The 24,393-nt window shown below is 44.3% G+C and overlaps 1 protein-coding gene across 1 annotated transcript in view; it reads right to left on the bottom strand.

Moving 5' to 3' along the window:
• Positions 1–1,040: 1,040 nt before the first annotated feature.
• The window catches only part of CLASP1 (cytoplasmic linker associated protein 1), a 196,169-nt gene continuing 172,816 nt past the window's right edge, over positions 1,041–24,393 (bottom strand). The window contains exons 38-42 of the mRNA XM_026118450.2: positions 23,515–23,708; positions 21,644–21,772; positions 11,014–11,220; positions 7,031–7,147; positions 1,041–5,203 (exon numbers count right to left, since the gene is read on the bottom strand). Coding sequence (XP_025974235.1) covers positions 5,117–5,203; positions 7,031–7,147; positions 11,014–11,220; positions 21,644–21,772; positions 23,515–23,708 — 734 coding nt within the window. The 3' untranslated portion in view covers positions 1,041–5,116. The remainder of the gene's footprint in view (positions 5,204–7,030; positions 7,148–11,013; positions 11,221–21,643; positions 21,773–23,514; positions 23,709–24,393) is intronic.

Raw genomic sequence — 24,393 nt, 5'->3', positions numbered from 1 at the left:
TTTGTAAAGCCACAAGTGCTCCCCCAAGAATCATGACCTCCCCAATGCTCGAAAAAGCTGACAGGTCATCAACCCCAAATTTCTTATTCTCAAAAAATCTCAGTGGCTCCAAAATACATCTCTTAAGTCCAGGCAGCCTGGCTGTTTTTCCCCCATTGGTTGGGATTTGCAGCACAGCTTTCCTCCAATCCTCAGGCTAAACTGCCTCCCAAAATTACCATCCCAGCCCCAGTCAGCACATCCCCAGGAGGCAGCGAGCATTGCATTGCGAGCATCATTGCAGGCAGGAGGAGGCAGGCGCACTATGGGGCCAAGGCCAGAGGAGCTGCTGCCATTGTCCACCTCTGCTCCCCTCGCTCCCAGTGCCGCTGTTGGCCCCGCTGCAGTCCTCGCAGCGGCCTCACCAACAAGTATGTGTAGGAAACAACCAGCCAGCTAACCACCTAATTAATGCAGAAAATGCAACAGCCAGGACAGGAATAAGCTGCAGCAGGAAATGCTGAGAATACCAGGAGCTGCTGTTGGCAGCAGACTCCCTGTGTTGTGATGCCCTGGTTTTACCCTGGCCAGGGCTGTGAGGATAAGGCAGATTTCAGTGCTGCTTATGTTCCTGTTGGTCAGGAGATCCCGAGCCAGCCGCTAGGTAGTACCAGCAACCCATGAAACCCGCCCCCCAAGTGAGGCCAGTGGGTCGCTGCCCTGCCTGCACTTCCCTGCGCCTCTCGCCCAGCAGCGAAGATGAACACCAGAAACGGCGGCAGAGAGACTCTGTGCCTTGTCCCGTGGCTTGGCTCAGCCTCTGCAAGCATGATCCAGGCTCCAGCTTGGACAGGCACCGCGGTGGACATGTGCATCCCAGGCTGCAGCTGGGCTAAAACCCTCCTGAATCAGGGCTCCACCTCCACAGCCAGGGGCCTGTCTCCACTGTTATACCAAAATCATGAGTATATTTTCAAGAGCAAATCCTTCACAAGTAAGGGCTGGCAGGGCTGTTGGAGCAAGATGTGCTATTCCTCCCCCAAAACAAACCCAACTTCCAGTTATTCTAGGGCAAACTCAAAAGGTTTTAATTTTTTTTTTTTTTAGCAAATTCTATCACGTAAATGTTAACAAAAAACATCTGTACAATTGCCATGATACACTCAAAAGTGAAACAAATAAGATATAAATACAGATATGGATGTAACATGACAAAAGCGGAAAAACAGAAAAAAATACATGCGCATGAACACGGTGCCAACAAAATCATTTCTTATGGCTGGCATTTTTCAGAGCAGTTTTTACTTCCCATTTAAAACATTATTGTTAGCAACATCCTGCTGTACTCTACAAAGATCTATTTTTCTGTCCCTTAATATGTAATATTATGCTTGATAAATAAAGGGGTGGGGAGAAAAGGTTTCGATGACAAAGATGCAAGTTACATTACTTATACAGGTTATTGGTAAGCTAGTAATAAGCAATAAAAAAAGACAGTCTTGTATTGTATTGTAATCCAGGCAAGCACACATAGTGTACCTTAAGAAAGCCACATGCCTCAATAATTCTGCACTACATGAGAACTACAGTACGTAGGACTGTGGGGGCCGATGTATCCGTTATTTGCCCATGCCCATGGAGCACTGGTGCAGCCAATGGCAGAAAAAACATCCACATCTGAGATTTCAGCAACCCTACAGCCAGGAGCCACTGTCTGCTGAGAGTTTTCTCCCATTCAGACTTTTTAAACATGGTGGGCAAATAATTTTTTTTCTTTTCTTTTCTTTTTTTTTTTTTTTCCTCTCAAAGATACAAAAAAAATCTAAGCCCTGCATAATGGGCAGCAAGAAAAAAAAAAAGGCAGCTGCAGTAGGTGGCTACTGCTGGGAGAACGTGAACACAAGCTCCACCGTCGCGGTGAGGCACTGCCAGCATGCAGATCTTCCTCTGCAAACGTGCGTGCAAACGCTGTCTGATTTGTAGCCAGAGAGACCTTTATGCTTGCTAAAGAAAAAACAAAGTGATTGTACAGCTTTTGGAAATCAGAACACTGCAGATCAGAGAGGTGACATTCAGAGCTAGCCCTTTGAGTACTTCAAAGGAAAAAGAAAAATCAGGTCACGTTCAACATACTAAACAACTTACTATGTACATTATACGCAAATGATTTATAAATACCTAAGCAGAATGCTCTCTACTGTATACAGGTATAACAGACTTCTAGAGTACTCAAAGGATGAACAGTCCTCGATTGACTCATGTAAAGAAATAAAGTAACACACTGATGAGCATCTGTTGACAAACAGAACAGAATCTGATCAAGAAAGTAAGGCCTGTTTCTATCACGTGCAGCCCCAAATGTGCCAATAGTATCTGAGAAATACATGCTCATCCCTGGAGCCTCAAAGCAGCAGCAGATTCCACACGTATTTCTGAAGGACGAGCTGTTAATTCCTACTGTAGTGTCAGCACACGCGCTAGGGTCACTTCAGGGACATTAATTACAGTGTGTTCACTTTCAGTGCATACTAACAGGATTTTATAAAATATAAAAAAGACATTTGAGAAGGAATTCAATTCCTGGAGACTTGCTACAGTGTGCCATTCAAAAAACAGACAAACAAAAAGCAAATGGTGATGGAACAAGCTCCACCACGGCTGGCAGGGGCTAAACGCCATCCAGTCGGCTATGCCGACCTTCTGAACCCCAGGACTGGGACAGAAGATGCTCCACTGACACAAGGAGAAAGAGAGAGGCATAAATACTGAGCAGTTAGAGCACAAATTAAAAAAAACTAATAAAAATTCAAACAAGACAGCTAACTGCTGCCAACATGTCAGCTGAATATTTCCTCAAAAGGGAAAATAAATTCATGTTAAACTAAAATAATTTCAATCATTCAAAAAAAAAAATAAAAAAGAATATTCTAACAAGTGTACTGAAAGATGATGTAAAGGAATGGTCCACAGAAAGGGCAACACTGACCATGGAGCAGCCAATATAATCACAACAGCCTCCTCTAGCGAGAATGGCTTTATCGAGCCTGCGGGAAAGACCTTGGGAAAATCCCACGCACCAGGGTCGTGATGGTTTCTCCTGCTGTAGTATTATTTATCAGGAGAGATAAGGGAATTAGCCCCACAGCCAGCAAAAGCCTGGAGAAGTCCCAAGGGACTCAGGAGCAGGTCACCTCTCCCGCTCTCACACTGGCAGGGAAAGGGGCCGAAAAGCTCTGCAGCCCCATCCTGCAGGGCCCCGCCGAAGCTGGGCGCTTGGATGGGACCAGATGCCACGCAGCACCTCCCAGCACGGCTCCTTGGCAGCTGCGATGGACCGGGGCTGAGCCACCGAGGCACAGATTGATGGGAAGGGAGGACAACAGGGCTTCAGCCACCCTGCTGCAGCCCCAGACACTTGTGTCACCTGCACACTGCCAAGGTGTCCCTTCAGCTCCCCACGGGGAGCGGGCTGGAGGAAGACCGAGGCACCGGGAGCAGCCAGAGAGCACGTATAGCCTGCAGGTCCACCCTCTCACATTGCTGGCACTAGGGGCAAAACCCACTTATGACCCACCGCAGGCTGGGGTAGGCCTGTCCATCAGCCAGGATCCAGCCCAGGACCAACCACAGCATGAGCGTCCTCCTGCTTCTTCTGGGTTACGGCAGCAGCGGGGCAGCTCGCCCTCTGCAGACAGGAGGGTGTCCCGTCGGTGGAGGACAGTGCCATGGGGTATTCGATTGCTGCTGGTTTGATTCCAACCTTGTCTTACTCATCAGTTTGTGAAAGGATCCGCCCAGCAGCGCCCTCAGCCAGGATGGCACCCAGAGCACCCATGAGGGTGCTGCATACGCCCTCTGAAGCGCTAAGCGCCCACAGGACTGTGCGTGGGGCTGGCTGGGAAGGAGGCGGTTTCTGAAGGCAGGTAACAGCACTGCAGGCTCTTCAGGCACAGGAGGGGAGCTGTAGCAGGCAACTGGCACTAGCCCAGCCAACGCCCCACAGCGGGCACTTCCATGGGGGCATTTTGTCCAGTTTAAGATTCCCTTTCTGTCCTCTGGGGTGAACAACTTGCCCACAGCACACAGGAGTAGTGGGGATGAACAAGACCATTTACCATCCAACACCAGGAGGTCTGGTCAGAGCAGCAGATCAGCCCTTTCATGCTACAGACTTCAATAAAAATACAGCGCGCCTTGCAAGGCAGCACGACCATCCAGCCCTGCCGGCTCTGACTGCAAACCCACGGGTGTGCTCAGAGAGCCCAATGCAACACCCAAACTCCAGTGTCTGATCGCAGGCATCAGTCCCAGAACCGTGTCTCAGGCTCCCTTCAAGGAGTTACGAGTAACCTGACATGCCTTTTGAGTATATGAAACAGCCGAATGGGCAGGAAGAGGGGAAATATTTACAGAGTCAATGAAAGTAGCAAGAGCCCAGCTGTTTCACAAAGCACAGCTGGCTGGAGAGCAGTTACAGAAAAATCAACCCATCAGAGGTCTGTCAGAACTATGTACAAAACTCAGATGTTTAAAAAGAACCTACTTTTTCCATTACTCATTCGCTATCTCTCAGTATTAAAGCATCGGAGGCTGGAACCACAGCCCTAGCCACAAAGACCTCCTCACGGAGGATCCTGCATGTTAGGCAGGCTGCAAGGAGGACGTACAAAACGTGATCACAAGACTGGTAAGGAGAGGAGAATCCAGCTAGAAGGGCTGCAACCACAGGGAGAGAGCACGTAACTAGAGCACAGAAACCAAAACTGGGTATGAACTAAAATAAGATTTGTTTGACCTTTATGCATGTCCACCTTTTTGGACTCAGTTTTGGAAAACTAACCTAAACATATTTCAGAGATTTCAGCAGGCTATACAAATATGTTTAAGTATGGCTTTCTGTTGTTCACTTTTTTTTTTTTTTTTTAAATGAAGACTGCAACACAGACCTTGCTTCCTTTACATTCAATACCGATAAGATTCTACGTAAAAGCTTTAAGGGACTAAAATACTGATTGCAATAAATATCTGCATGGCCTCCTTAAGCTGATGGAGTGCGCCAGTGAAGTAAGAGTAGCAGAAAGGTCTCTGAGAGGCACCGTTGATTGCTTCTAAGTCTACACATGTCCAGATATCTTCATTAACTGTGCGTTGAAACATCTGAAGAGGAACTGCTGTTGCTATTGGTAGTCTGGGCCCTCTTTATGTACAAGTTTAGTAGCTTCATCTGAAAGAGATGACAAAAAAATATCAGAAGATGCCAGCAAAACAGACAAGAAAAGTTGACTGGAAATCTTAAACATGCATTCTGTAGGAAACCATTCTGGATGAGCTGACACCACACTGGGCTCTCTGGATGGAAAACAGAAGAAAAGCAGAGTATTTCAAAATATGCAGGAGCAGAATCCTGGTCCCCCTGAAATTACAGCCAGATTTAATGGGATTTGAAAAAATTGTTGTTCTTTCATTTCAGCAGTTGTCAGTCAGGGCATGAGCCCCGATACCTAAAGCAGACTGCAGTAAGCAGGATTCCCACAGAGGTCAGTGGGGCCATGCTGAATCTGGTCACACACTGGCAATCTGAGAGCCAAGGTCCCTCCTAGGAAACACTCCTAATTCTTTGTGCTTGGGGAGCCCAACGGGACAGGTTTTGTTCCATTTAAAATGTTAATTTTCCATGATATATTTAAAAGTCTTCACTAGCTTGGTAAATCTAGTGAAGCTGTTATGACAACATACTTCCTTTGCATGAGTTTTTTCAGCCTTACCACCTTCACTCCGGATCCTGCAATGACTCATGCACAGATTTAACTTTAAACATGCAGGCAGTCTGAGTAAACTGAGAGGAATTACTCACATGTTTAAAGCTAGTTATGAAGCGCAGTAAGTCTGTGGCACGTAGACGCTGGGATAATAAAGTTTCTACAACACTGATATGGGGATTCCCAACTGCTTAAGTATAAATGAGGTAAACCTCAGCATCAATAGCTTTCTCTTTTTACAGAGGGAAAAGTAGTTTGTTTAGAAACAAGGCAATTCTATTTAGAAATAAAATCCAAGTGTCCTCAGATTCTGTCTTAACCCACACCGCACTTCCTAACTGCAAAAGGAATTACTTGCTTTGAAATAACAAAATGAAAGCCTCTGAACTAAGTAACTATCCCCATGCAGAGATCTTTTTCAGAGACAACAATGCAGAATTCATCTTAAATTTGCAGAGAAATCTCAGCCTTAAGACTTCAAGCAGACAGGAAAAAGAATCTAGTAACAGCATCCTGAACAGTTTTGAAGAGCAATTAAACACCATCACCTTCAAAGCAACATCCTGGTTCTCATCTGAAGAACAGAGGTGAGTTAAGACCTGATTTCAGTTGCAGCATCAGCTCAGAATTTGAGTTTTGCTGCTATCTTGATTGCTGGGCACAAGAATCTTCGGAGGGTCACCTGAGCTGGCTGCTCTCCCAGGAGGAAAGGGGCACAGCTGCTATGCTGTTAAGAGTGACGTTTTCCCTATCAGCCCTAATCATGGCATGTTGCTGAAAAGGGTGGTCCTGCGCTCCCTCCAAATCCAGCCATGCATTCCCACTCTCCTGACATCAGAATAACTGTGCAGCCTCAGAAAGAGGCTTGAAAACTAATTTTTTTTTTTAATTTATGGCTGGTTTTCAACCAGAGCAGCCCACTGCTCCAACTCACTGCATAGTCACCTCTGGATGTAGCACAGAAGAGGCAAGGTAGACATGGCTGGAGTGGAAACAGTGAGGGACCGGCTCGCTGGTGGCAGCTTGCATTACACAGGATTAAATACGTCGTGAAACTGATCCCTGAACCCCTTCAGGACTCTCTCAGTGGGGTTTCAAATGCTCGCGCTGTGGAGCAAGCACTGCGCTGCTCTACTGGTATTCAGCAGTGTGAGCTAGACTAACTCATTAAGATTTAACTGAGCACAGGGAACTTGACCCAGCACCACTGTGAAGCCACTTCTCTTGCTGCTAGTAGCGTGAGCTGTCCAGCTGCCTGTTGTCAAAATACCAAAGAGGTGTTACTCTTATACCTTGCTTCCCGTGAGTTGTGCGAGATGAGGTTTCAGTTCTTCTCCAATTACCGAATAAATTGCCACTAGGCAAAACACACTAGCTTTACGGACACTGCTCTCTGTATTATCATAACCCTAGAAAACAAGAAAAAAAGGTCACAAATCAAACGGCACTTGCCAACATCCTTCCAAATCAATATACTAACAAGCTGGTGAATATTTTGCAAGCCACAGACCTAACAAAATATATCAAATCAACAGACAGGTCTTGCTTAAATGTAAGAGCCAAACACATCCCATTTGTTGTTTTAAAGTTAATAATGTTATTTGCATCATTAAACAAGAACACGGATTCCCAACACAAGCTTGTGAAGCTTCAGACTCCATCAAATACATACATTCCTGCATCCAGTTCAGATGACTGGATGGTCAAGACTTAATTTGTTCAGTAGACTTTCCCTTATTTTAAATACAAAATAAATATTCAGCCCTTTGAAAGCTGGAAAGCAGCAGGATGATCCAGCAGGTTATCCTCTACTCAAAGTCCTACAACAGCCCTACCGACGTTTCTTGCTCCATGCCCAGGTGATGCTTCCCACGGCTCCCAGCTTGTCTTCAGGAAAGAGCCTTTCCTGACCCAAATCCAACTCAGTGGAAACTCACATGTCTGAAGATGACCACTCCTGAGAGCAAAGTCACAGATAGAGACTAATTTTGCAGCAAAATGGCCTAATGGTTAGCTCACTCAGAATACGCCTAATGGTTAGCTCACTCAGAATACAAAACCTAAAATTTTGGTTTGTGAAGCGCAATGTGCACCTTGGATGGAATAGCAGTATCCAAGCATAAGAAACAGCAAAAAGCTATCATCATAACAGATTATTTTCCAGCCTTTTAAAAGCACTGTGCAAAAAAACACTGCATAGCAGTGCTACACATGTGCGCTAGTCCATTAGATGAACAGACTTCTGTAGCCACAAGCTTTTCAACTACCTATCAGGCAGGAACAACCGTGGGAAAGAGCACAAAAGGCTGCAGTGGGTGTGCCAGACCTCAGGCAGCTATGGGAGAGCTCAAACTAGCCACCAGGTCACTCGACAGCTCGTGACATCAGTTCTATACTCAGGCAGTGATTTACCACTAAGCCGTGATCCCATGAGAAATGCACCGATCGCTCCAGCATGCTGGTTGCTGCTTCCTCTGGACACAGGGTGACCTCCGCCAGGCAAGCTGAGAGGACAGACCCTGTGCAGCTGGGGCCATCAGGCTGCCCACCAGCAAACACCCCAGCGGGCAGGCTAGCAAGGCAGACGAGACACCCTGAGGCAGCCAGGGATCATCACGGACACAACACCCATGGGCCCAGGCTCTCCGTGCAGAGGGAAAGCTTGCTCTAGGCTGGTCACTCAATGCCTACTTAAGGCTTAAAAGCAGAACTCTGTCATGCCAGGGCCTGCTCAGCTCTGTCTCCTGCTAAGCAACTCTCACTGCTTCCCCTTGCAGATGGGAGACAGCAAAGCCCAAGCAGCAGGAGGGCTCCGGCGCCATTTGGAAAAGATTGTGTGCTTCTGCATTTCTCAGATGCATCAAAGGGGTGTGGGATAAATAGGTTACCCAAGGCCAAGAGAGCCTTCGCTGACCCTACGGCCAAAATCATCAGCTTCCCCAGAAGTCTGAGTCAGAGGCAGCACTGCACAGCTTCACCCTCCCAACGCGCCCCAACAGCCCCTGCTGCCTGAGCCAGGTTGTGCTGCATGTCCTGAGGGCTCCTCTCTGCAGGTACAGGAGGAGGAGGTCTGTGACTCTTGTCTCTGTGGGCCCCTAATCCAGACCCACTGGCTCCGTCCCCTGCTCTGCACCCCACAGCACTTCTCAGCTTTGCCAGCTCTGGACCAGGACAACCCCGTGTCCCCAAAGCCTAGCTTTCAGGCAAACAAGGCACACTGGGGAGGCACAAGGTGCTCCAAACAGGAGCTGGCTGGGACGATTTGGGACCAGGACCTGGCACGCACTGCAAACTACACCACGGCCAGTCTGGAGGCAGCCCTGAAGGCAAAGGCCATTGTCACGAGAAGCCCTTATCAAAACAGCATGGGGGGGGGGGGGGGGCTGGGATGTCTCATTCTTTTTGCAACACTTACATATCAGCAAAAGCTTTAGTGCAGGCATATCAGTGCCCTGTCTCTGCCCTCACGCTCCACTCGAACCACTAGGTAACACAGCCAGGCCTCTTCTTGCTTTCCTCCCTCGAGGCTGCATTCCTCTCTCCACAGCAAGCGGGGCCTGCTGCAACAGGAGATGTGGACAGTGCCTCATCCCACAACAGCCGGGTACGCTGCCAGGGCATGGCCTCTGGGAAGGGGCAGGGAGGACTAACTTTCCCCAGGCTCAGAGGACTATGACTGCTATGACTGACTCTGCAACTACAGCAGTAAAACAACAAGGGGCTGTCAGGTTTGGTTTTGTCTTTCACCAGTACAAGATGTTTCTACCCCAGGACGGCTGCTTGTGCAGCTACGATTGATGCCTCTGCAGGATCAGTTTCCCAGGAGAGCCAGAGCTGTAGGACCCTGCAATGCTCCCACCAAGCATCGCTACAGCGCTGCTCAGCAGCCTGACTGCCCATCAAAGCCAGGCCCTGCTCTTGCCTTGCCCCTATCTAGTAACTCAGGCCAGAGAGATGCCACCCGGAGCTGCTGAGCTGCACATATGCATTTACACTACCACTATCTGACACTTCTCACCTTTTAATCACTCCATTACCCTCACCTAGGTAAACAACTACGTAGGTGATTTGCTCTGCACAAAATCTTTCAGCCTGAAGGATCCCAAAGCACTTTACAAGCAAGAGTAGAAGACTGACATAATCACTACGAGTTTCTAAGGCATGGAAACAATCACCAGCAACTCTGAGATTAGAAGTCACAAACTAGCCTCCAAAACAATATTTAAGATAGAGAAGCAATTTAATAAAACAAATACAACCGTGCCCTTTTCAAAGGCGCACTGCTCCGGAACTTCTGGACTAGCCTCAATTTTTTCCCCAACAATTACAGCTAAAAACTTTTTACAATGGAAGTGAAGATCAGTACAGAATTGCCTGATCCCCAGATCTGGAGATTTAAGAACAGAATTGTAAGAGCTGACATTACAAAGCTGGGACAAATATGGGGACACACAAGAGGAATTTCTGACTTTGCTCTTTGTCCTTCAGCTCATCATGCTCACTAGAAAGAGGTTTCCTTATTCCAGTTCTCCAGTGAAGTCTTACCCACCAAAACATGCCACTACCCCCTTCACACTGATTTGTTCCTGTCATAATCCCTCCCCAATAAACACATATATTTACATATTCTTTCTCCTCTCTTTTTGCTGCTACCTAATTTCCATCTTGCTTCCAGCCTTATTCCAGTCCATACACTGCCAGTTGCTTGTGCAGGGGAACAGAATACAATTCCAATACAGCCAGCAGTGAGAGCTAAATTCACAATATAAGACCAAGCCTTAGCACTGACAAAAATAAAACTCCCCACCCAACTCAAGAGGGTTGTGAAAGAGGCTGAATGCAAGTCAGAAATTCGGTCTCCTGATTCCAGAGAAAAAGGAGGAGGGACTATCCAGCCGGCTGGGATTCAAATTCAAATGCAAAGTACAATCAAAATGCAGAACAGCTCAGCAGCATGAAAGGAGACTGCAGGATGTGCTGCAATTGCATAAGAGGTGGTTAATTCCCACTAAGTTTATTGCATGGCTGCTACCAACTTCTTCAGGAGCCAGGCCAAGGCATCTAACTGTGGAATGCAACACAGCAGTCAGTTTTCTTCTCCTCCTTAATGCATTAAAACAGTATCAAAAGCTCAAAGATATAAAAACTCAGAGGAATTAAAATTTTAATTTACCAGAATCTGGGCACCAGAGGGTAATTTTCTCAGGTTACACATCTTACACATTAATCAATTATGCTTTGTGTTTGGGAGCATATGTGACATGGGATTCTGTACCTGTAACAATCCAGGAATAATATCAGGAAGGAGCTGATGCAATGATTCCTTAGAAATCCTCTCGATGACTTTTGTCTGCATTTTGATGGCAGCTAAGTTAATTGGATAATCTGCAGTTTGAATGATGGGGCAAAGCACTTTGATGCACTGCTCTGGGTGGATGGAACTAGCCAGGGTAGAAGCAGCTTCCTCAGCAGCTCTGACCACCTGGAATGAAAGCAGAACAAAACCCTACATTAATGAGTTCATAGTTCACAGCCAAACTAGGAATGACTGCCAGGAAATACTCGGGGACGTTCATCAATGGATCCACAGGAGGCTCTGTTGAGAGGCAATCAACTCTGAGAATTCGTGTCCTTTGCCTCCAGTGACATATTTGTTCCAAGCAGACAGTGGTAAGGAAGTCATCTCACTTAAGGTAACTGTATCAAAGCTGTGATTAGTTTGAAAGAGTCATCTAACATCCCACTCTAACCCACGAAAGACGGATACCTCCAACACAGGGGAAGCAGGAGGATAACTTCTCTCCAGCCACTGTCAGGAAATGGAAACCCACAAGCTTAGACTTAAATACCAGATTTAGCTCCTTAAACATTATAATTAACAAGAACTAGTGTAGCACACTTTAATGTGCACCTGACCTGCTGAGTGCTTGGATGCCCAAGTGGAGACACCTGTGCCCTTGGGAATGCGTCCTGCCACTTCCCACCTAAGCTCTGCTGTAATCAAATCCACAGTATGGATGCGAACAAGCTTTTGAATGTCCCTGACCAGATAGCTATGCTCTGAGCACATTTACCACACTAAGGCAGCACTGCAATCACATGTAAAGCATGGGAGAAAGAACAAGTAGGAACAGTGGTAGCACCCATGTTTTGCAATTAGCCTACGCTTTAGAGCAGTAATGCAAGAAGAGGGAGACCTGAATTCAGTTGTATTCCTAGCCTCAGGGAAGGTAAATCCAGATCTTCCACTCTCTACTCCAGTGTGTAGGACAGCTATCTGGGAGAGAAGAGACCTGATTTTGGTCTCCCCTCCCATAAGAGTTTATTCATTTTACATTCTGCAGTAACTGGATAAAAAAGCCAGGATGGGAAGGCAGGTTTCCTCCTTTCAAGTGTCTGTGCTAACTGCCAGGCAACAAAGTCCCATTTCCCCTTGGCTGCATTCTTCCTGGCCACAAATCACATATTCCTTGCTCACCATATTCCTGTGTCAATACAAAGGATAGAGGATGCTTTTACCCACCTCTTCCCACTCCCCTCTTGTGTTTACCATCAAGAGTGAGAACACCTGAGTGGATACTGGTGCCCTAAAGGACAGAATTAAATCAGACACCTCAGCTCTAAAAGATTCACACATCCTTGTGCTTAGCATTTCCCGGCTAGCCCCAGGCAGTCTCCAGCTCCAGGCCCAGCAGCACCACACAGCCTTTGAAGGCACCTCCCTCTCTTTCCTGACTGCATGGGAAGCTCAGGTGCCTAACATAGGTCCTCTAACTCATTCCAAGCCAGACACTGTGGGTGTTTTCTGGAGCTGATACTTTGGGGTAGATTTCCTAGTGCTGGATTCAATCTGGAGGCAGGGGGAAGCCTAACTGATCTGCAGATAGAAGCACTGAAGAGTGGCCAGCTCAGACAGACTATTGTTCCAGCAGAAGAGGTCACCTCTGTCTACACAGCATGTTTTACCCATGTCCACAGCTCATTGTGGCTACAATGCAACCATTCATCTTTCACTCATATTGATAGCAGCCTCACTGAAACAGGTATAGCTGCAACATATTTGTACACCTGAGAAATAACAAAACTCGTCCACGTGCTCTTGGCATGCTCTCAAGCAAACCTGACAATGAAAGTTATCTTAGATACCTCACGTACTACAACTACTGCATGCAGGCAAGGTACAGACAGGATTGTGAAGCAAACCTGAGAGACCTCGACTGCTTCTGTAGCAGTGCCCTTTTTACAGGAGAAAAGCGGTTAATATACTCCATCTACCTCAGGCCTTTCTCAACAATTAAAACAGTGTTAAAACATTCCCCCCCCCGCCACACCCCACCAAAGGAAAAAGAAAAAGAAAAAGAAGAAAAGAATGGCAATCCACCAGGCGGTCAGTATTCAAAAAATTTCATCTTGAAAGATCTGTGAATGAGTACAGAACAGAATGCTCATTTTCCTCTTCCAGCTGTCTCTTTGCTAATTCCTCTTCACTTTCAAGAAGCATAAAAGTTAATGTTTTTCCATGTTAGCTAGTACGAGCTTAAAAGGAAATACCATGTGATTTTTTGGGAAGGGAGAGAAACATCCAAGTACTTAAGGAAATCTAATGCCATAGTTTGGTACCACAGCACTGAATTGCTGGCATGGATAGTCAGGAGTTCCCAGGAAGTCGCTATTGAATCTGAGAAAGTTTCCTTTAAAGGAATTTACTTCTTGGCACAGCAGCTTTTGACATCGCCTTTCCCAGTGCTGAAAAACTACTACCATCAAGCTTTTTACAAACCATGCAATGGAATTACAAGAAGGCCCAGAAAACTTGTAGTCTGCTTAATACTCATGAGCAAGTCATTTTAGCTAAAACAAACAAAAAACCCCACCCACCAAACACCACCACCCCCCCCCCCCACCACCTATTTGGACACTGGTCACTTGGAATTTTGCTTTGCTGCAACTCCAAATACCGTTAGTAAATGTTTTCAGACACCTTAAGAAAAGCTTGAACGTATATCACAACATAAGGCTAAACTTTTTTTAATCCTCCTGATACCCTACTTGATAAGGAAGCAACAATATTTTAGTAAGCCCTTCAGAACAGATTCTGATCTCAAACATACTATTGTAAATTTGGAGTAGGTGAAAATGTCAATAAGCAATTCTTGTCGGGCTTTAGCCCTACATCCCATTTGCATTAAAGTTTACCTGAACATTTCAGCTGCAGGTATGAAGCAAGTGTATTAAAAAACCTTCAAAAGCCTGTTACTAATTCCACGCGCAAGGACTTTATATGGCTAATTGTAATTTTTCACAAAACGAGCCAGGGTTCAAATAGCAGCAAAGGTCAAACATATTTTGCACGCCATAAGCTCAGCAAGAAAAGTTGCAAATGTGCCAGATTATTTGTGCCCACGCAAGTCCTCCTTTCACCAAACCTGCCTGTTTCTAGCAAGGATCTGACTGCATTTGCACAGCAGTTGGGTATTTCAGAACACTTCACCATGAAGCACATTTCTTCTAAATACAGAAGGGCATATTACAGCATACATGTTCAGTAGGCTTCCTGCTGATATTAGCTTGTAAATATGACAACAGCAAGATTTCCAAGTCTTGTGAGAGCACATCTGGCAGACAGTGTCTCCATCTAAGCCACACTTCAGCAAGTCCCTTAAGCATATGTTTAACAACATGCTTAAGTCTCACTGACGTCAATGGGATTCAGGCATGTGCTTACATGCTTGCTTGAATCAGAGCCTCTCCAGGTAACCGGCTCCCTGCTCCATCGGGAAGGATGGGGGGGGGGGGGGGGGACAGAAGGGAGGACGGGGCTGGGGCAGTACCAGCTGAGAGTGAACCAAAAGGACGAGCTCTGCCTTCATTCATCTCTGCTGGCACAGAAAGCTGACATGCAACTATTCCGCATTTCCAGCAACAGTGCTGTCCAGGTGGTCTTTCCTTCTGGCTTTGACAGAATAAAACGCTTTGCCACCCAGACGAACTCTGCATCCATGAGGGAGAGAACTGCTGTAGGTACTTCTGTGATGCTCTCAGAGTCACATTCACCCAGCAACACCATAGAAATCAGCAGTGTTCCCGCAGAAGGAAGTGCATTATCAAGAGATATGAGCTGTCGGGTCATTTGGCAACAGGAGCAAGCAATTAGAACTGAGTTTACTGAAGATATCTTGCTATTAGGCACAACACTGATGTCTTGCAGAGCATACATACCAAACAGTATCAAAAAAATCATTTTTTAATCAGAGATTTGACCTGACCAGCAGAGTGAAGCAACTTTAAAACGAGTGGGAGAAATGAGCAAACAGCATCAAGTAACAGTTCTTCCTCTTGTCTTTGGAGAGGAGATCTACAGATATACACCCGGAAGCAATAGGAATGGCCCTATTAGGCTCAGACTAACTGCAGACACCGTAGGAGTTAGTGGCTATGAAATGGCACACTTTAAATAAAAAGGAGTTTGCTCTTCACTACATGCTCAGACTGGGGAGCTTATTGTCACAAGATGACCCAGACACTAAATGGAATAAGAAAATTAGACAAATTCCTGGAATAAAATCCATCAAAGGCCAATAAACACAGAAGGGCAGACAGAACTATTAGCATGGGAAGGCTGTAAGCTTCAGACAGCTAGAAAAAGGGAGAATATTCTCAGGGAAGCGTCACTGTATGCTTGCTTCTGGCTAGTCATTGTCGGAAGTAGCCTATCAAGAGAAGCAAACTTTTTGTCTAACCTAATATAGTCATTCTCAATGATCTCGGAAATATGAAAGAAAAATAGAGTCGTCAAGTAATGATGACAGCTAGAAGCAGCAAGTTCAAAAGGTGGGTATGAAGCAAGATCTGCAAGACTGGAGAGAGCCTGCAGTGTTTTAAAACCAATGACACTGTAAGTTGTGTGTAGGGTATATCACAAACATGATTTTACCTCTCAGTAAAAGCTTAGAACAAACCATGGTAGGAACTGGATAGTTTGATGCCATTCAAAGGGCAGGTAGCCCAGGAATGCAGATCTAAGAGATAGCATTTCACTTTGAAGAAGCAGGTTTTTCTCCTTTCCAAATGCTTACCTTACGCTACATACTACAGACTAGATTCAGCCTGACTTCTGCTAGCATAATATAAGCTGGGTTCCTTGAAAGAGATCTGCCACACACTAGACCTTTCCAGCGAGCTCTCCCAAGGGAAACTGTTATAATTCCACCTAATTTGTTTTGGGGAATGAACCATTTTCACCTGCATGGATCCAGAGACATGCAGAGGAGGTAAACAGCCTATATGTCTAACAATGTCTGTCTTAACACCATAAAGGAGTAGCTTCAAGGAGTAATAGGTCAGAACATGTATGAAATGCTTTCTGATTTCAGTAGGAGGGGACATGTGGATGTGCAGTATTAGGAATAGCGTCATCAAGACAGCCACCTGCCAGAACTCCCCGTCTTTTGACAAAAAAGCACACTGGCATCATTGATGATCCACAAAAGTTGCTGGACACACTCTGGACCACAACAATTCCCACTGGCTTACCCAGCTCACAACACACTGCAGCTGCTGGAACCTGTTTGCTTAAGACATGACTTCCCATCTCTTCAGTGTAATCTCTTCTGCTCAGCTACTGCTCTCAGTGCATTATGGATGTTGCTTGCTGCCAACGCTGCAGCAACTTCTCTGTGGTAACCTGCTCTTGGTCAATATGCAGCAGCTTTCTAAGGGTTTTGATAGTTTCATTTCCGCTTTGAAATGACCCAAGCTATTGTCAAACTACAAAAGAAAAATATATGTCCTGATTCATCTAAGGGAGAATATCCCCGCTTCAGAGGCTACACAGGGCAGAGTAACTCATGCTTGGATCTTAGCAGAGCAGTGTCTGTGTGCCCAGATGAGTTTTTGTAGGACTGTAAGGCGGAATACTCTGCCCCCACTGCTAGTTGCACTGTCCCTCCAGAAAGCTGTAGAGAATGAGGTAGCGTAAAGAAAAAACACTAAAAACTTAGAGGCTCTGTACTCAGTTGTGAAATATGCAGAGTGCCAGTGAAGTTTACTGAGCAACAAAGGTTTTGCTTTTGGGCTTGTAAGGCACATGGTTATGTTTCTGAGCCAACCTTTGCCATCTAGAGGTGATTACTTTAAGCCTGTATAATCTAAGCTGGAGGGGATGGAGGTTTACCCATAGAGAGCCAGGCAAGCTCCCATCCTCGAAGCGTTCAGTCTGATCCAGGCAGGAACAAACAATTAAGAATTGGGTTTCAGAGCAGGAAGTAGACTCAGAGCAATAGGGAGAGCTAAGCAGATGAAAAACAATATAATTTCTATAAAGGATTCAAAGGAGATAAACTCAATTAAATTGTTTTCCTGGGTACTAAATATTTCAAACATGTTGGGAATGAAAAAAAAAAAGCATCAACAACTTTCAAACTGCAGCACTTGGCAGCTTCCAGCATGCGCTATGTATCAGTTAACCTTAAAGACTGACCATTTAGTACTCTTCTTCTTTAATAAGCTACATTTTACAGAAACAGACACATCATTGGAGGACAGTTGCATTTTATCTTATAAATGCCAGAGGCCAGTCTAAAGCACCTCAGCAAGATAGCAAATTATTTACAGTTAATAAATAGCTGTGATTTGTTCTTATTCATCTTCTTATAGAGGGTTACTACAAGGAATGATATACTCCAATTATGCTTATAGACTCTCTGGGTAACAAGAGACCAAAATTGGGTATTTAAGACATGACACAATATTCTTTCCTTACACAAGGAAAATACTCAGATACGTTTATAGGCTTAGTTGCAGAGAAAAATAGACAGAATCAGGACATTAGCTATCCTCCAATTTTCACTGCTAAAGATGTTTTGCAACAATTTCCCAGGATAACTGACTACTTCATTAATAAACTCATACTCATTTTGCTGGTATACATCTGAAGCAATGTCATGTCAATGGTATTGGGTCAGCAGACAGCATCTCTCCTTAGTTATGGGTGAGTAACTATACTGGAACAAATAAGTTAATATTAACTAATCAGCAACAGAAGGATGGTTCTTTTCCAAATAATTGCAAACAAAGTGATAAAAATCAACAAGATTTAATATCATCCATAACTTCAATTACATTCTAATGCTCCAAAAGTAAGTGAAAAGCATTTACACATCAATCCCCATAAATATTTACAATTATGACTGAAACAAACTTGATTCTTCACATCACTTGGTTAAATCAACAGTATTGAATAAACTGTTATACTATAAACAGCATAAATATAGGCTGAAGTTAGGGGAAAAAATGCAAACTAAAGATGGATCCTAACCCAAAGTCTTTCAGCCTGTAGTGCAGAGTTACGTTAATTTTGAACCCAAGGTTAAGGTCTGGGCTCTGTCATCCTCCTGCATTTGCGCCCACAACAAGGCGTCACTCAGCACCGCCATCCAGCCCTGTTTACTGAGGTTTCCTCTCCCCTGTCCCCAGGCAGGTGAGTGGTGCTGTTGGCCAGGCTGCTCCGCTGATCCTGGACCTTTTCTTCAGGAACAGAAGGCAGGAAAAGGTCTAGCAATGGCAAAGATCTAGCTGTTCAAAGACTTAACTTTGGACTAAAAAAACAAACAAACAAACAAAAAACAAACAACCCCCCCCCCATACCTAATTACTCAGGATGTTCAACTATGCTGACACTGTTTTGATGCTTCTGGTTATATTATCTGGAACCAGGAAGGGAATAAGAAGTCTTTTCTATTTCAGAGCGAATCTTTAACCAAACACCAGCACTCAAATGGAAGAGGGAGCAGTATTTGCTGGGTGGTGAATATGTTGGTTATAATGTGTTATTTGACCCCTCCTGGTCATGCTGAACAGCAATATTGGAATTTGGAAATGAAAAAGAGGGCTCGTTTATGTTCCCGAAGAACTGCTGCCTCTTAGTACACTGACTTCTTGGCGAGAGTGCCCGAGATAAATGGTTACTGTCCTACTTTTCAAACTCTTTCCTCTTTGCTTAGTCACTTTAGATTGCTCCTCTATGGGCCCATACACATCAAAAAATAGGAGCAACAGTTTAGGACAATTAGCAGTCCCTATGCTGAAGAGGAAACCTGGGTATGAGCAAAGCAGATACAACTCATACTCTCACAAGTCATTTTCTGTACAAAGGATCTCAAATCATAAGCCAGGATCACTCCTGTTTTCTACTACAGGGCAGAAGCATCCCAGAAACATTACAAACCCTCAAGCGATGTCTTACTCACTAGCACTCAGGGCATACGGCATAAGGATTAACACTTTCCTAACCAAATTATACAGCAGCTTTCCTCAGAATAGTTTTCACAGTACAGAGACAGATTTTCTACTGCGGTCTAGGCACAGTACACCCATCGCCCTTCGGCTGTGGTTTACTGAAGAGAAAACTGTAGGGCAGACCACTAAGATCATCCCCCCTTTCTTTCTTCAGCTATTCTCTCTACTCTCTCAAGTGCCCTTGAATCACAGGCTGGTGAACCTCAGCTTAACCTCTCACTCAGTGGGATCAAGCCAAAGGGCAGCTCCTCCATCCCTCCTGGAGGGCAGTGCTGCAAAGTCGGCAGCAAGCATGAGCTGGAGGTCCATGGCAGGATGGGAACTCTTGACCTTCAGGCCTAAGGCTAGGAGTTTGATCAACTGAGCGGTACTCAAATGGACTCGCAGTTAATTTTTCACAGACTTCACTGAATCAGCAATCCCCCGCTATAGGTAAAAATACCTAAAGCGGTTTCCCAGGTATATCTTAAGTCTAGCTCATACAGAGACCCAAATGCAGATTGGGAAATTTTCTTAACTTCCTGAACATAGTTATCTTCAAGCCACTGACAGACAGTTGATGCCTTTTATGGGCTGTGTTACAGCTCGAGAGCCCCATTTAAGCAGGGATCAGAGGAATCAGAAAAGCTGCACATACATATAGTAGAACAAAAATCCCACGTCCCAGCAGCAACACCTTGAATCAACTCTGAGGGAAAATGGGAGGAAGCACAAATATCATTATGGTATTTTTACATTGACAGAGGATGCACAGCATATGATTTTTTTTTAGCATAAGCTTGTGGAAGACCAAACACCCGTGCTGTGGGTTGCTCACTCCTGTTGCAGCACGGGTGCTGCTGCTCAAATACAGCTGTGCACAGGACTGTCTAGTGACAGACTAGAAGAGGCCTGCAAAACCACTGCAAGTCAAATGCATGCTATGTACAACATAGCAGCTTCCTGCTGACAGGAATACAGCTCAGACTTTTCCTTGTATAAAGAAAACTAAGAAAAAATTCACATTTCTTCATTCCTAGCTTAGGCTTTGCTGTATGTGTTGCAATGATGACTTAACTCTTCTCTGCTTTTCCTAGCAGGCATCTCACATGCAAATCCTGAAGAACCTTTCCATACCATGAGCATGAAGAACATGGTGGGGGGGGGGGGGGAAATACAGAGCATGAAAGGTCATGTTTTCAACCTTAACACTTAATTTCTGTAAAAATCTAAGTCACATGAGCAATGTGTTTTTAATGCCCCTTAGAGCTCAGAGTCAGTGATAATCTCAAAAGGTTGCTAGAAATGGCAGTTCTGGAGAACTTTCAGAAAAAAAAAATACAAGGGCACTGAGTCAAGGTGAGCTGAGAAGTATGTAACCAGGAAAACCTGCCAATAAAAGGCACTCCTTCAGAACACAATGTTTTGTCTGACTGCTTTATCAGGAAATCAATTTACAACTGCTTCTTATTACTCTGAACTGAAAATGACAGGAGTGCAAAAACCAAATCAGAGAAAGGAGGGTAGGCGGAGTATGGCAATCCTCAATCACTGAAGGTTTAAATGTTTTCTACCTTTGCATTTTAGAGATATCCAGCCTGTTCAGTTCTTTCTTCCCCGTGTTTTTTTGTTGTTGTTGTTTTGGTTTTGGGTCTATTTAGAAAAAAAATACAATTTCTGCTATGAACAACCAATGTAACTTTGTCAGTTACGCAACACTCTAGGGCAGTCTGATCTATACAACGATCTTTTTCATGGACAAAGCTAACCAGAGATGCCTAAAATTGCTAGTTTAGTACAAGGCTTTTTCCTTTTGCAGAGAAGACCAAGTATCTCAGATTTCAATGAAAAGATTTTGGTAAAAAGCCATGACAGAAATGTACAGGAATTCATGTGCCATCTTCTGGGGTTCAGTTCAAACTTACAACATGCAGAAGGTGGAAGAAAAGATCTACGTTGGAAGCCAGTCTACAAAGTTGTCTGCAACTTCGAATGTAATTATAATGTCCCTTTATTTTTTATTTTACTGTAGACGAATACTTTCATTTGAATTTTACACATATGAATTCTTTCACAGCACAAAAATGCAAGTCACCCTTCCCCTTGCCTCTTCCCTGCTGCCCCATTTCCTTCTCCTCAGCAGGAAGCCCTTGTTGTCCATTTTCTGTTGTTATCCACCAGTTCTCCAGGATGGCCCAACTTTATCATTCTCTTTTCACACAAAGTTCTACTTGTACACTGGCTTTGCTGCACCAGAATATTTTCTGTCCTTGCCTGTACAGATGTAGGCACCACAGTGCCCTTAATGTGCTCCACAAACTTATCAAATATGCACTTTTATATTGTTGGGCCTCATCCTGTCCCAAAATAAACAGCAAAACCCCGGGAATTGATAAATAAAGATGGCCTACAACCTCAGACAGCTCTTAATCCACCTAAACAGCTGTTTCAGTGTCAGAATTTCTCTTCCTGCTTCAGCAAGCATAAATCCTGCCCCTTCATACTTCGGAGGCCTTTCACGTCAAATTGTTCTACTGTCAAGATTGGTCAACACGTTTACTCGTTAAATCTCACATTTCTTCAGTAGGTCCGTATTGCTTTCCCAGTAGTAATACTGAAGGTTCACTCACCTCCTTGTGGGAATCCTTATGTGCTTCCAGGGTTTTCATAATGGTCAACTCAGCATAATTCTTGAACCTGGCTGGCTGATTCCGTAAGATCTCCCTCAGGACTCTTAGTGCCAGGGCTCTTATCGAATGCTGTGTCAAGAGAAAGCCACATTAAAAATCAATTCTCAAAATTCTAGTTTGAGGGAAATTCTGATGGCTCCCTACCTCACCAGAAGTCTTACATTGCTCCACTGTAGTTGGTAGAGCAAACAGTGTAATCAATATGCCTGAAAACTGAGTTGGTCTCATTGCTTTCTACTGCACAGAAATTGACATAAGATGACTGTTCTCACCAATACAGGAAAGAATCAAAAAAAAAAAATTTTTTTTTTTAAATTCTATACTTTTTTGGTAAGGAAGTACAAGTTTGTTCCCAAAGCAGCATGCCTGTATTGCATGAATGTACAAAGAAGCTCAGATTATATTTGTTTTGCTCTTCCTCTTTTGCTTAGCTTTGCAGACATCAAACTGAGCTCCAACCATGCAACAGTCCAAGCTGTTTCTGATATACAGATGCAGTAAATGAACTCTGTTCCTGTAAGTCTTATGGAAATTATTTTCAAGAACAGTCGGTCATTGTAGTCACTCTGACCTATGTGATAATCCTTTATATCAAAAGATTATTAGCAGAAGGTATTTATAACACCCGCTTCATTTTTATAACTGTTTATTAAGGTTTTGGATTGGGGCCATTCCAAATATACTCTATTATTTCAACAGAGGAATACTTAGTTTACTCCATACTAAGGCCTTTCATTTCTGCTGAGATAAAGCCACCATATCTTCCTGTACATCTATGACGATGCTGTAGTTATACATGTAGGACACTAGAGCAGCTCACGCTCACACTACAAACAGTAACCGGGAAAACAACAGGCACCTACACTACTTCAGAATTAAATGTACATTTTTAAGAGTGCCATATACTTCACAAGGAGTATAAGAAGCACACAACCAACTCTGGATCAGGTTAAAGGAAAAACAGAACTGTGAGTGCTTTTAAGCCTAAATATTATAACAGTCAGATAGAGCATGGCTCTGATTTGAAGGAGCAGTCAGGGTGCTGACTCTTAGTGAATCTCACCGTGCTTCAGGCTGAAGAAACTGCCCAACAGGGCAAAGCAAAAGTTTAGCCTGTAAATTTCTACTTCGGTCAACTATTGTCAAATATAAAGCTCTGACAGCAGTGCAGCACGCAGTTTCTTATGTGTACATGTGCGACCTTTTTAATAGTTTAAAACAAGATTCCCTGTAAAAGCAGTTTGCTCTTGATAAAGCTTTGGCAAGGAGACAGAGACCCATCCCGTGATATTTAATAGCCTGGATCTTTAATCTACAGAGAGCAAAAATGAAAATATTCATCTCATTTCTGAGGCAATTCATCTGTTCTAGCATGCCTTTTTTCTCCTCTGATTTTGGGGGGGTGAGGGGAGGAGAAAGGAAGGAGGTGGGAATAGAGTTAAGTGCTTGTATTTTCATCTAATTTGTAAGTGAACAATTTTTGAAACCTTGATCATCTTTAAGTTAAAAAAAAGTAATTTCCTTTCTCATTCTAGCTCAGTTTCATAACTAGTTGTTACTAAACACTCAGGAGGGAGTGGAAAAAATTGGTATACTTCAGAGTAGCTTGAAATTCATCATTTAACACTGACAATGAAAGCGGAGTCAACAACCATCACAGGAAAACTTGAGCAGCGCAATAGCATTGATGAAATGCTGAAGTAGTAACAAGCAGTACAAATGCAACAGATTTCATTTACATTAACGTGGAGAAACTATCACCCTAGGTGAAGCAGTGTACAGGAGAGTCAAGACAAAAATCTGCATCTCACATCTTTGTCTCCAAGCGTTTCCAGCAACAAGAGCAGAATGGTTTTGAAATGTTCCTCCCAGACTCCAAGATTATCTTCCCGCGTGATCTTCAGCAGTTCCAGGAGGGCTCCTTTCCGCTCCTCCACCCGCTCATTGTGGTTAGAGAGCTCTTTCAGAAGATCAGCCACCAAATCAGAATGGTCAATGGGTACTTCTAGGACAAACGACAGCAAGTCATTTGGGGAAATGAGGAAAAGATCAAAGACACCAAGATTACTAACCCTGTACAGAACACAGTGCAGACAACGACAGGCCCCCCAAAAAGGCACCAAATCCCAGGTGGCCTCAATCAAGCAGGAACGAGGATCTGACTAGCCCACAATTTCATCCAAGTTCATCTCACAGCTCATGAATCTACACGGTTTCTAACGAACCAGGAAGAGACAATGATTGAATTTCATCCAATCCCAGTAATTAATTCTACAAGATGAGAATTGCCACAGTTTGTCCTACACTTACACACCCAAAGCATGACCCTTAGGTCGCAGCACAGTGACTCATCAATATACATACTGCAAAGGAATAAAGTGAAGGTGCAGCATCATTTACATATAGTGAAACACACTTAACAGGTTATGGACCTAGTGAGTGGTTTCAGTCTTAAAAAGTAGAATGTCCACAAAATAGGGTCCCGGGAGATGCATTCAGTTTTGACTCTTAAGTGACTAGTTTGATGCAAACTCTAGGCAAAAAAGCACAAATTACAGTATAACATTTTCTCAATAGCCCCATATCAGGTTTGGCTGCCACATGAGAACACAGTATTTCGTGCCAAGCCTCCTCTCAGGTGCAAAGTGAAAACACAATGTATCCTTACGCAGGCCCGTATCTGAAAGCAC

The sequence above is a fragment of the Dromaius novaehollandiae genome, chromosome 7, assembly GCF_036370855.1.
Source record: "Dromaius novaehollandiae isolate bDroNov1 chromosome 7, bDroNov1.hap1, whole genome shotgun sequence".
In the NCBI taxonomy this organism is placed as follows: domain Eukaryota; kingdom Metazoa; phylum Chordata; class Aves; order Casuariiformes; family Dromaiidae; genus Dromaius; species Dromaius novaehollandiae.
Note: the sequence above shows the minus strand (reverse complement) of the source record. Positions and strands in the feature narration are given on the sequence as shown.